The following is a 14,946-nucleotide window of genomic DNA, read 5'->3' on the forward strand; positions in this document are numbered from 1 at the left end:
CTAAGTGAAACATTTCAATTTCATCCCTGAACTCTAACAGTACTTTTCCTATGTATATCTTTCTTCAGGGCAATACTGCAGGAATGGGTAAAGCATTTAAGAACACTTTTTTTCCTTTGCTCAAAACTTCCCCAGGGGTGTTCACAGTGTGGACCAAAGTAGCCTGTGAGGCCCCTGACAAAAAGCTGCAGGGTCTGCAGGTCCCTTTGGTGTTGCACAGAGCTAAACAAATGGTGGCCAAACACATAATAACAGCCAGATGTAACCCAGAGAGAGTGGTTTTCACCACAAATATTAATGAAGTTTTCACTTACAAGTTCTTCACATCGATGATTCCTCGAAAGGCTTTTCTAGGGATTCCTTTTATCTGGTTTTCACTCAGGTCCCTGAATAAGGGAAGAGGGAAAAAAAATACGCTGTATTAACAAAGAGAACATATTTCTCAAATCTGCATGAGATAATGGAACATCCACGTGCTTGGAAAAGTAGATGTTTCTGGATTTGATACACCGCATGATGTTTTCAATTTTCTTTCACTCCTCTAGAGGTCTGTGGAATGAGCTGAAATGACTTCACAACAAAACCCACCAGAATTCGTGATACCAGTGACAGAACTTCTAGAAAACATCCCTCACATGTGGTCATGACACTGGCCCAATGCAGGATTTGCTGTCAGAGTACCTGCAGCCAATCCTTGTGCCTTGGAATTGCAACCCTGTAGTGCAAATGAAATTTTCTCAGCATTCTCCTGTTGGTTTACTGACTGCAAAAATACTTGGCTACCCCTGCTCAGATTACAGTCTCTTATTTGAAGTTAATATTCAGGAAAAACATGACAATCATTCTCTTGTAAGCTTTGTAAATTCACAGTGAAAAGATGTTAATCCACCACATTAAGAACCCCACTGCATTGTGCATCAATGGCAACAACTGAATTTTTAACCTTGCTTAAAAAAACCAAACAACAACCAAAACCAAATAACCAGCAGCAAGTCAAAAAGCCTTTCTAGTACTAAAACATTACAAATGTTTCCATTTAAATTGTTACATCTTCATTGTGAGTTCAGGTTATAGTTTCCTGTCACCCAACCTGCATTCAGGTGCTTTTCCCCTTTTTGCACCATAAGTATTTCCAAATCTGCAACCCTCCAGCAGTGCAGGTGGAGGCAGGAAGGAGGGCATCAGGAATGGGAGGGAGATGGACACAAACCCAGAAAGCTGGGATGTTTTCATGCTAAGGAAGAGCAGCACTCACCCTGATTTCCTTGCTGGTGCCCTGTCAGCAGGGAGGAGAGGGAGCAACTTCAGCCCAGTTTAGGTTACAAAGTCAGGGGTAAGAAGGGGACAGGAGGGCAGATGAGTGGGAAAGAAAAATATAAGGAATGAGCAAATGGAAGGCAGGGATGGCTGGACAAAAGGACAAAGAAAGGTGATACTGCAGCCCAGGGAATTACACAGTGCATCGTTGGGGGTGACTGTGTCCCTGCAGCACACAAGCCCAGCATTTTGCCCCCTTTTCAGAAAGAAACTCTGGATTTCTAATAACTATTAAGAGGGAATGGCAGGAATCTGTACTCACCCCCAGACACTCTTTTCTGTAAGTACATTTAGTGTTGCAGCAAGCTCCCTTTCTAGCCTCCCCCAAATTGGTTTTATCAAATGAGAGGCCAGAAATCAGAGCCTGTCACAAAAGCCCACATTGACACTGTGGGTCAAGATGTGTCACGCAGGCCTTTCTTCTGCTTTCCATCAGGCAGATAAGAAAAAAAGGGGACTATGTCCTTGTCATGGGACTAATTCAATTTATACCAGTCATGCAGTCTACACCAAATTCTCAAAGTAGCCACAATTGTCCATTCAGACTATCACAAACAAAAATGTGCTGCTGGATACAAGTCCCTTTTTCAAGTCAGATTAAAATTCTTTGTGACCTTCACAATTTGTTTAACACTGATCCACACTCTGACCTCTCCTTCACCTCCCCTTTATTTTGCCAGCAACAAAATATTAGTTCTTTTAAAGACAGACCTTCAACCCAGACAAATGATCTGGCAAGCCAGAGAAAGGAAAGGGTACTTCAGCCCCAGAAGAAGGAAGTCTTATGCTGAAGACTGATTTCATGACGGGGAGTCACTTTGGTGTGACAGTGAGGCACAGCAGAGCCACAGCCAATGGGAAGAGCGTGACAAAATGGCTTAGGAAGGCAAAAATTAGTCAGATCTGAAAGGAAGAGGCACGCAAAGCAGAACAAAAAGGGCTTGAAAAAGTAGAACTGTGTGGTCAAAGAAAACCACACTAAATCCGCCAGCGTCTCAAGTTGCATTTGTCTGGCATTTTATTGTGCATTATTTCAAATCATGTTTAAAAATAAGTTAGGTTTAAAAGTTGTTTTTTCTAGCATTACTGTGTTCTAAAAGGGCTAATTTATGTTTTTGCTTTCTGCTTTTTCTTTATGCTCAACTCTCAACCTGCAGTCAGCAAAACCAGGGGACTGTAGGAAGTTCATCCATTTCCTATGAAAACCATTCTTGTAAACTGTATTATTTTCACTTTCTATTAGGCACTCTCCTCTAGGTACCAGTAGTGCATAAATCTCTCTAGTGGGCTGAAGAACTACCAGCCTTGCATGGCCCTAATGACACAGCATGGAGGAAAATTCACCAGTGCATATTTGGTTTTCTTTAACTGCCTTCTCACAATTATAATCATCCCATTCTGAAGAGGCCAGGGAAAGTGTTTCTCTCTGCTTCCTGATACTGTGCCAAACCTTTGTTAAGCATCTTTCATAAGCAAGCAAACCCCAACGAGGCTCAGCCTGGGCACTTCCCAAAATTTGCTCTGAGAAAGCAGAAGGCTGTTAACAAGCAGCTTGTCTACTGAGTTTTACCTTAAATTTCCAGCTTTTCACTCCCTACAGGCAAAATGAGAAGCTCACACTGACAGTATGTAAAATAAATATTAGTTATTCATAGTAACTGCAGAAAACCGGGTGAACAGAGGTGAGGCTAAAACAAAACCCTTAAAAAAAAGAAAAAATATTGCAGTATTCAAGAAAAAATGAACACATCTGAAGAAAAATAAATTATGATTGCTAATACATTTCCTATTTCTTAGGCAGAAGTTTCAAACTACCAAACTCTGTAATAGAAGGCAAGTGCAATGCATGGGTACATGACATATCCTAAGGAGGAAATCTGAAGAATTCCAGCTTTAAAGAAGAAAAGACTTCCAAAAATCCCCCCCTAACATGCAGTGTTAGCTGACCAAAAGCACTTGACCTAAGGACAAACTAAAATGTGCCAGTCCATCAGCATCACCCTCCTTCACAAAGGTTCCTCTGTGGAGAAAGCAGTGAGCCCAACACAAAGGAAACACCTTCATGATAAAATAGACACATTGAGAGAAGTGAATGTTTTGAGAATAAATTACTCTTCCTGTTATTTTGATAAATATGGGCAAATCTCATCCAGTTTAATCCCCAGGCAGAGCACACTGCACAGAGATCCAGCAACCAGCCACTGCCTCAGCACAGTGACCCCCTGGCTCCCTCATCCAGGTTTCTGATGGAAACACTCTTGGAAAGGCCTGGGCAGCGATCCCAGAGGAACCAGAGAGGGGAACAGCACAGCAGGCAACAGTACTGGACACGTTCAACCAAGAGCTCCCCCAGCCAGCACTGTGTGCTGAACCCCCAAAGGAAGCAACATCCTCCTTTCTGAGATGGAGAAATGGAGCCACAGGGGTATTAAAGAGCTTGGACTTCGAGTGTGCACAATCAGAGCTGTGGGATCTAACAAAAGCCAGCAGCTGTGGCTCACGTGCCCTCCCAGCACAGCAGACCACACGTCAGTCCAACCCAGCCTCGAACAGGAGTTGGCACAAGTCAGTACATTTTATTTTTTTTAGTTTTTATTTTAATTTTGCTAAAATGCTTTGGACACAGATTAACTCCCTCTGCAAGTCTAATATTGTTTTCCTGATCTTCAAATGTGCATTGGAAGAGCCTTACTGATAAAAGCATTGCAAAAGGGGGAAAAAAAAGCACCCAAAAGTGCTGACGTTTCCTAAGTGCCTCTGCAGTCTTTGCCGTAGTGCTGGTTTTAGCTTCCTGCTTTAACACTGCCTATTGCATCCCAAGTGAAAATGCAACTCTCCAACAGAGCAATAAAATACATTAAGACCCTTTTTTTATTATTTCGCCAGTGACAGAACATAAATCAGTTAATTGGAACACAGACCCTGCGAACATTCATAAAATTAGTGTCTTCATTTGAACTACAGATTTAAAACATTAAAACAGCTACTTTGATACAACCTGCAAAGCTCCAGTGGTGCTGGAAACACCATAGATTATATGAAAATCAAGAAATCAGCAGTGATAACATTATACTGAGTCTTATGCCTAATCTTGCATATGCTTGTCTCCCCTTTCAAATACAAACAAAAAACCCCCATTCTTTGAGCACTGACAAATTATTTTCCCAATCTTTTTTGACACAGAGATTCTAAAATTTTAAAAGACTGTTTTTGCACAACTGCCTGAAAACCAGCTTAAGAAGTATTTATTGTGGTTGAACACTACTCTTTAATTATTTCTCCCGCCCAAATGGGCTAACAGAGATCACACTGCAGTGTTATCCCATAAAGAACTAGGCTTGCCTTTAATGTCTAAAGAGTTTAGTACAAAGACTTAAAGAATAGTCCCCAAGAGCAAATGCTTCACAACCCAGTATGTATCTTTCCCAGTATGTTACTGCATGTTGATTCCATAATAAAACTGCAAACTCACAGAGTTAACCATTAACACATGGAACCAATGGTTTAGCTAAAATGAAGGACAAATCCAGAATAACTAAGCTGATTCCTTCAAAGTACCTTTTAGCTTGTCCACCATTCAATTGCTTCTTGCAATAAGAAAGAAGAGCTCACACACAACTCTCTGTAGCAGTCTCATCCCGTGATTAAAATAAAATAAATAAAATAAAATAAAATAAATAAAATAAAATGTTTCAGAGATTTTGTGCACTTAAATTCATTGACTGTTCTTCAACCCAACTTTTCTTTACAACTGGACTAAAACCAGACTGAACTACTCCACTAAAGGTCACATACTTAACACAATCTGGTCACTGCAATTTGTCTCATTAGAATTAGTTTTAATTTGTACAACATGTTACACATAAACTCTATCCTACAATGTTTTACTGAATTAAGTAACACAATTAAGGAGCTAAAGAGTAACAGATGGGGAAAATTAGAGAGTATAATCCAAAGATAATAGGTATCTCTAAGTAACACATAATAAAAGATAAGCAAGTCAATGAAGTGAGGAATGATACAGCTCAGCTTTTTCATAGAGCAAGAGCTGGAGGGAAATTCCTACAATCAAAGAAACAGGGCAAAGGAATGAATGCTGGAAGAAGAGTCTACAAGAGAAAAAAGGGTAACATGAAGGGGTAAAAAGACCAAGGAATCCACAGGGGGGAAAAAAGAGAAGTTTACTCCATTATATCTATAACAATTCCAGCACAGAATATTAATATTCATGATGTGTTTTTCTTTTAACCAAATGCTTGGCACTCCTAAGGAAGCTTTTTGTCTTGCAGAGTTTCTATTACAATCCCCAACAACTTGCAGTGCCTCAGACCTTGCTTAACCTCAAGCACAGCACAGGCAGCATCCCTGCACCAGCAGCAGAAGGGCTGCAGCACAGATCCCCTTCCAAGGGCTGGGATTTCTTCTTGCCCATCAATCCAACGCTGGGAGCAACATGACAATTCATCTGGTCACATCTCCCAGGCAGCTCCAGCCCCTGCCCTCGGGGAGCAGAAGGATGCAGATCTGTCTCTGCTGCAAGGAGGGTGTGCTTACCGAGGCTGCTGTGCCTTAAAGGCATGGTAAGACTGAGCCAAGAGAGTAAGGACCGTGCTTGAGGTGTGTAAGAAATGCATCTGGAGCTAAAGCACCAGCACATACAAGCTCAAGGATGCAGATGTTGAAATCAGGTGAAAACAGGCTCTGTAAATATTTCCACCACGTTTGGTTTCTTTTTGTACCACATTGAGCTACCATGTCATTTACAGCAAAGAACAAAAGGATTTTTCCTGCTCTGCCAAAATTGCATGTCAGCTTTGGAATTATTTTTTGTTTTACCTAAAACTAATATTGAACATTTTCAACAACTAAATGTTATTCTTACCTAGGAATTATTGTCCTAAGTATTTCCAAAACTCGTCAGTATTAAATTTTCCCTGTCCTCCGAATGGATTAACAAATAACTGAGTTAGCTGTTAAGGACAATTTAGAAACTTTGAGCCTTGTAAATATGCAAGGTAAGTTCAAGATATTTATCAACTTCCAGGTGGGAAATGCATTGCCCAAATCAGCTCACTCCAACAGTAATTAGAACAAGCTGTGGCAAGTCTGACACTCATCAGCACCTCTGTCCTCAGGAGGGCTTTATGCCCTCAGTGAAGCAATGGCTTTGCTCTTTCTGGAGGTTCAGTGTAAAAAATGGTATTTACTGTAAAGCAGCACTTCCAGCTCTCTGTCTGAAGGAAAAATGGATAAGTGTTGTTGCCCATGGGCTACAAGGCAAGAGCTTAAGAACAACGGGATTGTAGAGCATTACTCTGTGGAAACTTGGCATCACTGCTGATTTTCTTAAAAGGAAAAAAAATTTCTTCCTACTCCTACTGCACTAAGAGTGAAGATGGTGACAGGCTCTGAGCTCTGCAAAACAAGAGCAGGTCCTGGGGATGTTGTGTGCCCTGAACAAAGCAAGGTGGTTGTGTTTTTGCTAAACACGATACAGCTGGCTATCAACCCGTGCTCTGGGAGGCTGTTGGGAAAACTCTAGTTTTGTTTAGTTTGTTTTGAGGAGGGAACGTAGCTAAAATATTCCAATTAAGCCAGTCCTCGCTGCTTTCACACAGTCACGCACTACTGCACAAGCACTACTGCTGAGCTTCCAGAGGATAAACACCACGATTCCTTTGCTGATCCAGTTTCACTGCGAGGTGAGAGATGTTAACTCTACACTTCTGCACCTCACCACTTACCCAAAGCTTCCCGTGGCCTAATTAACCCCAGTCACACACACATGCTTTAGTCGGGAAGAACAGGACACTGAGCAGAGCCTGAGCTCCTGGGGGGACCGTTCACAAAGCAATCAAGGAGGAAAAAGATCTGAGCAACAGATAATTATTTTAGCATCGTCTTCCACCTTCTCCAAGGACAAACTGAAACCCATCTGTTAATAAAGACCCTACAGATTCATGACTTCTGTCCTGACACAACTGCAGGGATGGCACAGCACATGCTCAAGTCTTTTAAATGTTTGAAAGAACAGAGGATAGACGTTTGTGCACACTTCATTAGAGGTTTTTAAAATTCTTGGTTGTTTCAAAAAAACCAACCAAACAACAAAACCCCCTCTGTTTCACTGAATTAGACACAGTGTTACAACATTTGTCTATCAATGTACCCAAGGAAAATAGAAAAGAAATTACATCTATCATAATATCTCTAGGAAGATTAGTAAATATTTTTATATGATTTTAAGTGAACTGTAAAACTAATCTGTGCCAATGCCCAAATCAAAGGCATGTTTATGACTTTTACAGTTCTTCCTCCCTCCTCCTGCCATTTCCAAAATGCCAAGCAAATAGTGATCAGACAGCATTTAGGAGACTCTGATTTTACAACCACCCATCGTGAGTTTTCATTTTAGAAAGCAGCATCTGTTTTGTCTTCTGGAACACAGGCAGTGAAAGTGAAATTTGTCCTCCCAAGTCTTCATACTCAACTTTGAATATGTCAGGGAGAAGGAACAGGAGAGTAACAACCAGTGGGTTCAGGAGAAACCCTTGAAGAGAAGCAGCCTACTAGAAATAAGATAAGGCTTCTGACTAACAAATGATAAGAAGACTGTTTATTAATGTTAATACTTTCTGAAGTGGAAATGGAGCTATATGGAGACTCTGCTATTTTAACCTAATTTAAAAAAAACAAACTGGTTTTATACTGTTGACCTGTTTTCTGGTTTATACCTTTGTCTGTTGATCTGTACTGGAAAGAAATGCTGTGCATTTGCAAATTCTAAACTACACTAGGCAATAGTACCCTCCTCTCATCTCCACAAAGCAAAAATGAGCCCCTGGTTATGCCCTGCTTGAGCACTAAGCTAAAAGATATCTGCAGTTTATTGTACATAATTTATTATATATTTTTGATATATGATGAGCTCTTATTTTAGAAGATAAATGTGTGAATTCATAAAGTATAAAACATGAGCTAATAACCTGCACCATCACTGGATAACTGATCAACATCTGAGGCAAGGTGCTCTTTTGAATGATCTTTCCTGACCTAACCCTGCCTTTGTTAACGATGAATATTTTTATAGTAAAGAATTTTTTGCTCTTTACTGACATATTCGAAAAAAATCTCCCTGAACATTACATTTTTGTGTAACTAACCATCACAGTGTAGAATTAAAATGATAATCATAACAGTGTTTATGTAATTCAGGCTATGATCCTGTACTTTAGCTAAGAAAATCAGACAGTTTTCACAGGAGTAAGTAGCAATTGCACATATAAAAATCTAGGTTTTATTTTTAACAACGTTGAAGAGGCCATTTATTTAATTTGTTTGTGTGATCACCGTGGACATTTCTGTGGCTGTACAAAAAAATAATAAACATTTTAGAGAATCCATGGATACTAAAACCAACTACAGTGACATTCAATTTATTCCAGTGAGGTAAAAAGTTATTTGCATCCCCTGCAGTGAGAAGAACAGTTCACAGCTCAAGCCTGGTTATCAAGGGAGGGTTATTCTGTTCAGTGGTAAAAAGTGCCCCAGTATAAAAGAGGCACATCAGTGCTTTAGCTGCAATATAAGTTTTAAAAATAAATTATAATATTGCAGTGGTATTCAGCAGACTGTACTCCATGAACAACTGTCCCTTCTTTCTTTTATAATATTTTAGCTTCTTTCTTTCTTTCTTCCTTCCTCAGCTTCACCTTTATATATCTTTCCTGCTATGGATCATTTAGTCCCTGAAAGTCCCTGTGAAACACTGCAGCAGAAGATACACTTCAGATGGGTTTGTAGCCTTAATTCATTTTTCTATGAGGATATGACATCCAGATTTATTAGACCAAGATGTAACACCACAAAGTGGTTAACTCTATTGGGGATGCAGCTCTATTGCAAGATGCAACTGTTTAAGTAACACCAGCTTCTCCATTTTACAGTAGGATCCACAAAGCCACGAGCTATCCAAGGATTTCTGAGCAGGTCACCCTGACCATTACAGCTGCATGAGTCCTCCACAAACCTCATTCTCCTACTTTATCCACACTTATAACAAAGACTCACTGAAACACAACCTGATAATTTCTTTTTTTCAATGACTATCCACTCAAGAATCCTACTCCATGCACAGGAAGTTTATCATTCCATAGTGCTGTGATTTAGAAAAGGGCATTTAAATAGAATGTAAGTATTTTAAATACAGAAAATGAAACTAAAGTGCACTAGTAGAACAAAGGTGCTAACACGACACAGATCTAAGCCAAAATTACATTTCAGCTAATGAATTTATCTTCCAAAAAAGAAGCTATACTTGCAATCATGCAATTCATCCTACTGAGGGTTTTCTTATGTTAATGTTGTGGTAGATCATCCACCAAGGACCCAAACTTTTATTGAAAACTCAGCTAAAATGAAGACAACTCCCAAGAATTAAGACTGTCCCTAGGACTTCATTGCCACCTACAAACCAGCCTGGCCTGAACAAGTCACAAGTCCCTGAAGCCAATAAAACACTCCATAATGAAAACCTCCAGATCCTGCTTGGAAAACAAATTCACCTTTTATCCCCCAACACCCAAAACACTCATAGGGAGACCTGAGTGAATGGTTTACGGTAACTCTCAGAGACTCTTGTGGCACATTTTGAGCTTTATTCCCCAAATGCCAAGGAAACAAGGGCACTGCTCTGATTCATCAGCAAATGCGCTGCTCCAGCCATCCACGGCAGGATTTATTTGCATAAAGCCACTTCCAGAAATGAGCTCGGCTTCCCTCCGGCTCCCTGTCAAGCACGATGCTGAATTTCAGATTGACAATGTCAGCTCGGGAAATGAAATCAAATTAAATGTAAAAAAGCTGACCAGGGAGAGGGAGGAGTGCCTCCTGCACAACAGACCCCAGGGGAAGCAGCAAAAAGTCTACACGTCGCTGTTTCATTGTTGAGGCACTCTCAAATTAAAGAACATCAGATTCCAGAGTGATTTGATTTCATCACTGCTGGGAACGATGATGACTTTCTCTAAAGTCCACTACAGTTATCTGAGTCTCCTGGAGAAACTCTGTCCGACAATAACTCCTGACTTATTATCCCCAAAGTTTTTTCAATTTATGACACCTCTTTAGGCAAGCTTTTGAAAAAACAATTAGCTAAGGGGGTGTCATGTGTCATATGACACGAACACTTCTATCTTATCAAAAAAGGAAATTTAACTTCATTATAAGACTTGGAAAGTTTACATTCTGATATTAGTTATTCACATCATTACTTCCAGATGTCAAACAGAAAACCGACAATCAAGAGACTAAAACTTAAGAGTCAGTCAAAAAACACGCAAGAATTTCTGCATCACAGTTCCATACACAAAGGTTTTTGTTAGGCTCCAGAAAGGAATTCATGGTGGAATCTGTTTTTATCCCAGCTCAGATGCAATCGCTTTCTCCTTCTCTGAACAGTTAATTTCTGGAAAGACAACTCTATGTCTAACACAGAAAGTGGTTTTCTAACTCAAGCTATCCCACCCTTTTCAATTATGATATAGATTATATACAACTATAACACATATGGTTCCAATGCTGTTTCTAGTTTGCACTCTTTGTTCAGTCTTTCTAAATCACAGAACATAAGAATGATAGAAAAGAAGAAAGGCAAAACAAATACTAAATGGTAGGGTTGGGATGCATTACCAACACTTTACCAAACACAGTAATACAACAGAAGTACAGTTTTACATATATTAAACATTTTCAACTTTCAGATGTAACACACATGCTTTGATTAGTAATATTAAACAAGAGGCAAAGTTTATTTCTTCATATATGAAGCATATTTGGAAGTATTAAAAACACTATACATGTGTCTTCTTTAGAAGGTTCTACATTAATGCAAAAATAGGAATTAAACCAAGTATTTTCAGTAAATGCTGACATAAGCTAATGGAAGACAAAATTCACTGTAAGACAAAGGAGATTATTCCTTCAGCTTTTCTCCTGTGCCTGGTAATTAGAAACATTTCAACCAGGTCAAAATCACACATTACAGGAAAATGTCACTGTCCTGTTCCTGCAGTAGCCCAGCAGCAACCACTACTGATTATTTTAATAAATTCTGTACATTATTCCATATGCTGCCTCCCCCTGGGTTCACAGGCGGATTTTGTCACTTTGTATGGGGGGTGGTGTCTGTCACACAGAGGTCAGCAAAGACTCTCACAGAAACCTTCCACTGAGCCACTGACCCCAGGCTGCGGTCATGGGATGTTCAGCAAGGACCCAGCAAGGGCCCAGCCCAGCACAGCTGAGATTTTAAAGAGAAGGGAATGACCAAGAGGATGTGCTCTTCTTCTCTCTGTTTTAACTCACTGCCTTTAAACCAACCCCAGGACGTGTGAGAGGGGAGCAGGAAGGAGCCCAGTGCCAGCCAGCAACGCCTGCGAGCAGGAATTCAGGAATTGAGGGCTCTGGCACATGAGCACTTGCCTCTGCACCAGAGGTGTCAGTGTTTTCAGCAATGTCACAGTGCCCCTGACTAAAGAGATGGGAGCATATTTACACAGAACAAGTTCTAAGCTGACTGAACAAACTATTAATATTGAATTAAGATTTTCTTTGCCTTGCAAGCGTCTCCTTTGATTATCAAAGCCAGGCATTCTTTTAAAGATGCAGTATTATTTAAAAACACACTTTATTTTTTGCTCTACTGTGCTGAAGCCTTAAAATGCAGATAAGAGGTAGGATGAAGCAGTATCAGTGGACTGCAGTGGTACCTGAGGGAACTTGCTTCCTTCAAAGGCCATCTGCCCGTTATAGAAATAGCACAATGCCACAGGGACAGCAGGGTTTGCTTATCAGAGCAAAATAGTGACATGGATCTGGGACTGAGACTTGGGACTACATTTCTAACAGGGGGAGGTTTCCACAGTGGTCAAAAGTCACTCACTCATGTAGAAATCAGCCAGCTCTGTCTGAGGAGACAGAGCTCGTGGGGGTGGCTGCAGCTGGGAAGGGCTGAAGGAGAGCTGTGCTTTGGGCTGAGACATGGAACACACGAGAGCTGGGCACACTCATCAGTGGCACACTGATTTTAAAGGTAATGTTTAAAATGTCTCTGTGGGTGACCTATGATCCTTTACAGACACTGATAAACCCTAACTGGGCAAGTGTCTCACAGTTTCTCTGCCAGTGAGGGAACAATTCAGGCAACAGGGAAAACACCCATTTGAGTGTGTCCACTCCTAATCCAGAAGAAAGGATTTCTGATGTGCCTGTAAGAATGAAGTCACAGAAACCAAACAGATCCCAGGTTTTTTGGTTGCTGGTTTTTCTCTAGCTGGATAAGCAAATCCTGCCTGCCCAGGGTGCTCAGGAGCTTCCTGCCCCGGGATTTTCTGTGCATCCCACACTCCTACACCGCAAGCATCTTTGCTACCATAACATCAAATTTCAGAGCACACAGTTAATGTCCAAATGGCAGAGTATATTGATTCTCTGCCCATCCCCTAGTATCTTAAGTTTACCCAGAAGACTATTTTATTTAATTAACTTGGTGCTTTATTAATATAAATATTCCACTATTGATCATAAGAGAAGCTGACGCATGTTTGAGTCAGGCATACATCACATCCACTTAATGGAGCTCCACTTAGGAGAGTAGTTGGCTCTAAATCAAGGTAAATGGCAGCAAGTGCTCCTTTGGGATGACAGGGCTTAGCTGAATCTATAACATTTTTACGGAGCTGGTTTTTTTAAAAGCAGCAAACGTATGGAAATTAGATATGGAAATGGTCTCTCCTTGCACGTATCAATTAAGCATGTCAATACCTTAATTAAATTGCTCAACTTAATGAGATTTATACCAATGAATATGTTTTATAGTTATAATAGCTTTTTTGGCTACTGTTCAAGATGTCAAATAAATTGTGAAAAGAGGATTAAAAAAGTAGTAATTGACATTCTGAACTGAAGCCAGTATTTTTTCCCCTCATTTTTTCCCTTCATTCATGTGATTTTGGAGAACATATAAATAAAGTAATGAACCTTGTAATAGCTTTGCTTTTAAAAATGTCTTTCTTTCCCAGTTCTAATCCTTCTTATCAAGTTCTCTAAGTGGCACACCATTTGAATTAAGAAGCACTTCAACCTAAATGATTATAGGGCTTTTTCCCCTTTGAGGCTCACTATGATGCCTTTCCTCCAAGTGAAAAGGAAGCAAAACTTTTCTCTCCAGACATGCAATTACTATAAAGACTTCTCAATCAGACTGCAATAGTATAATGCCTCGAAGAGCAAGGACCTTACCCCACAAGCACAGGGACTTCTACTCCCAGCCTGGAGTGGTTCCAATTTTGAATCCACCATTTCTTGGGTTAGAGAGCAGCACTGCATGCTGCAGTTCCTGGCATAATTCCTGGCTCCATCCTAAATGTACTTCTGCAACCTTGACAAAGCCATCAGCTGGCTCAGTTCTCTTGCATATGAGAGCTGGGCTTCAGTGATCCTCGGGGGTCCCTTCCAACTCAGGATATTTTATGACAAGGAAGCTGTGCCTTCACAGGTGAGAAATACCTGCCTCCCATGCACAAATGAGTGTGTCTTCTCCACTGAGAAAGTGTCACAGAAGTGCCTTCCCTGCCACTGCTACAGAGCCCCCTCAGCAGGACTGCAGGTGACCAGACAACACAAAGGACCTTTTCCCCTGCCAAAAACAGGCTAAGGGAAAAGTTCTGTTCACATGGGATTTTCTATCGCTGCCTGGTAACAAATGCAGGCAAAGCAAAAACTATTCCAAGGGAGCTTAAAGTACAAAACCTCTAAGTATAATAAGAGCATTTATTATTTCTTCATCTTTCCTTTCAGCTGAACAGCTTATTGAATTTTATTACAAAAATAATACCCAGCTCAAGCTTTTGCATAACTTAAATTTCAGGTTCTTATATTTTACATTCGAGCTTCACATCAAGGAGATTTTGCCTGTAAATACTTTAACAACATATTTATTTTAGTCATTGTATGAACTGTATTGAATTTTGTAAAAAAACTCTTACTAAACTGTAATTAAAAGCCAAAAATGACTTGGCAGTGGTCATTCAGAACTAAGAAATGTAGCAGCTACATGCTTTTTCCTGTTAACCAATGTCTTACTTCTGGTCAGCTTCTTCAGACTTTCTCCACTCAAAAGTTACCAACAGTATTTTAAATTATAGACTTGAACCACAGTAAGAGACAAGCACTGTGCTTTGACTTTATTTCTCATCCTTATTAAATGTTTCTCTGCAGTGCCAATCTAATTTTTCTCCTTTATCAAAACATTAAATCGATTTCTTTAGCTGAATTCCACGGCAGCATCCTCTGTGACAGTGAAGGATAAACTCCAAGATATAAAGCAGTTTGTTAGGTTAAAAAAAAAAAATCTTAAGAACAATGGTTGAAATGTCAGGAAAGAAGAGAAGGAATAATTTGTATCAGCCTCATCCTACCTCACTCCACTATTCTTACAAATATTTAAGATCTGAACTGTTTTCAGTTGGTTAAGTGCAATTTGCTGTATTTAAAGCAGTGTTTTTCATGTATTGAAGTACTGTAATTTGAATAAAATAGAAAATAATTTCTCATTTGATTAGAGTACCC

At 40.0% G+C, this 14,946-nt stretch overlaps 1 protein-coding gene across 1 annotated transcript in view; it reads right to left on the bottom strand.

The window, feature by feature from the left end:
• The window catches only part of SLIT3 (slit guidance ligand 3), a 475,112-nt gene that overhangs the window by 236,250 nt on the left and 223,916 nt on the right, over nt 1-14,946 (bottom strand). Inside the window, exon 5 of the mRNA XM_008928306.3 lies at nt 315-386. Within this exon, the coding sequence (XP_008926554.3) occupies nt 315-386 (72 nt within the window). The remainder of the gene's footprint in view (nt 1-314; nt 387-14,946) is intronic.

This window comes from Manacus vitellinus, unplaced genomic scaffold, assembly GCF_001715985.3.
Source record: "Manacus vitellinus isolate BGI_N305 unplaced genomic scaffold, ASM171598v3 scaffold_25_pilon, whole genome shotgun sequence".
Taxonomy (NCBI): domain Eukaryota; kingdom Metazoa; phylum Chordata; class Aves; order Passeriformes; family Pipridae; genus Manacus; species Manacus vitellinus.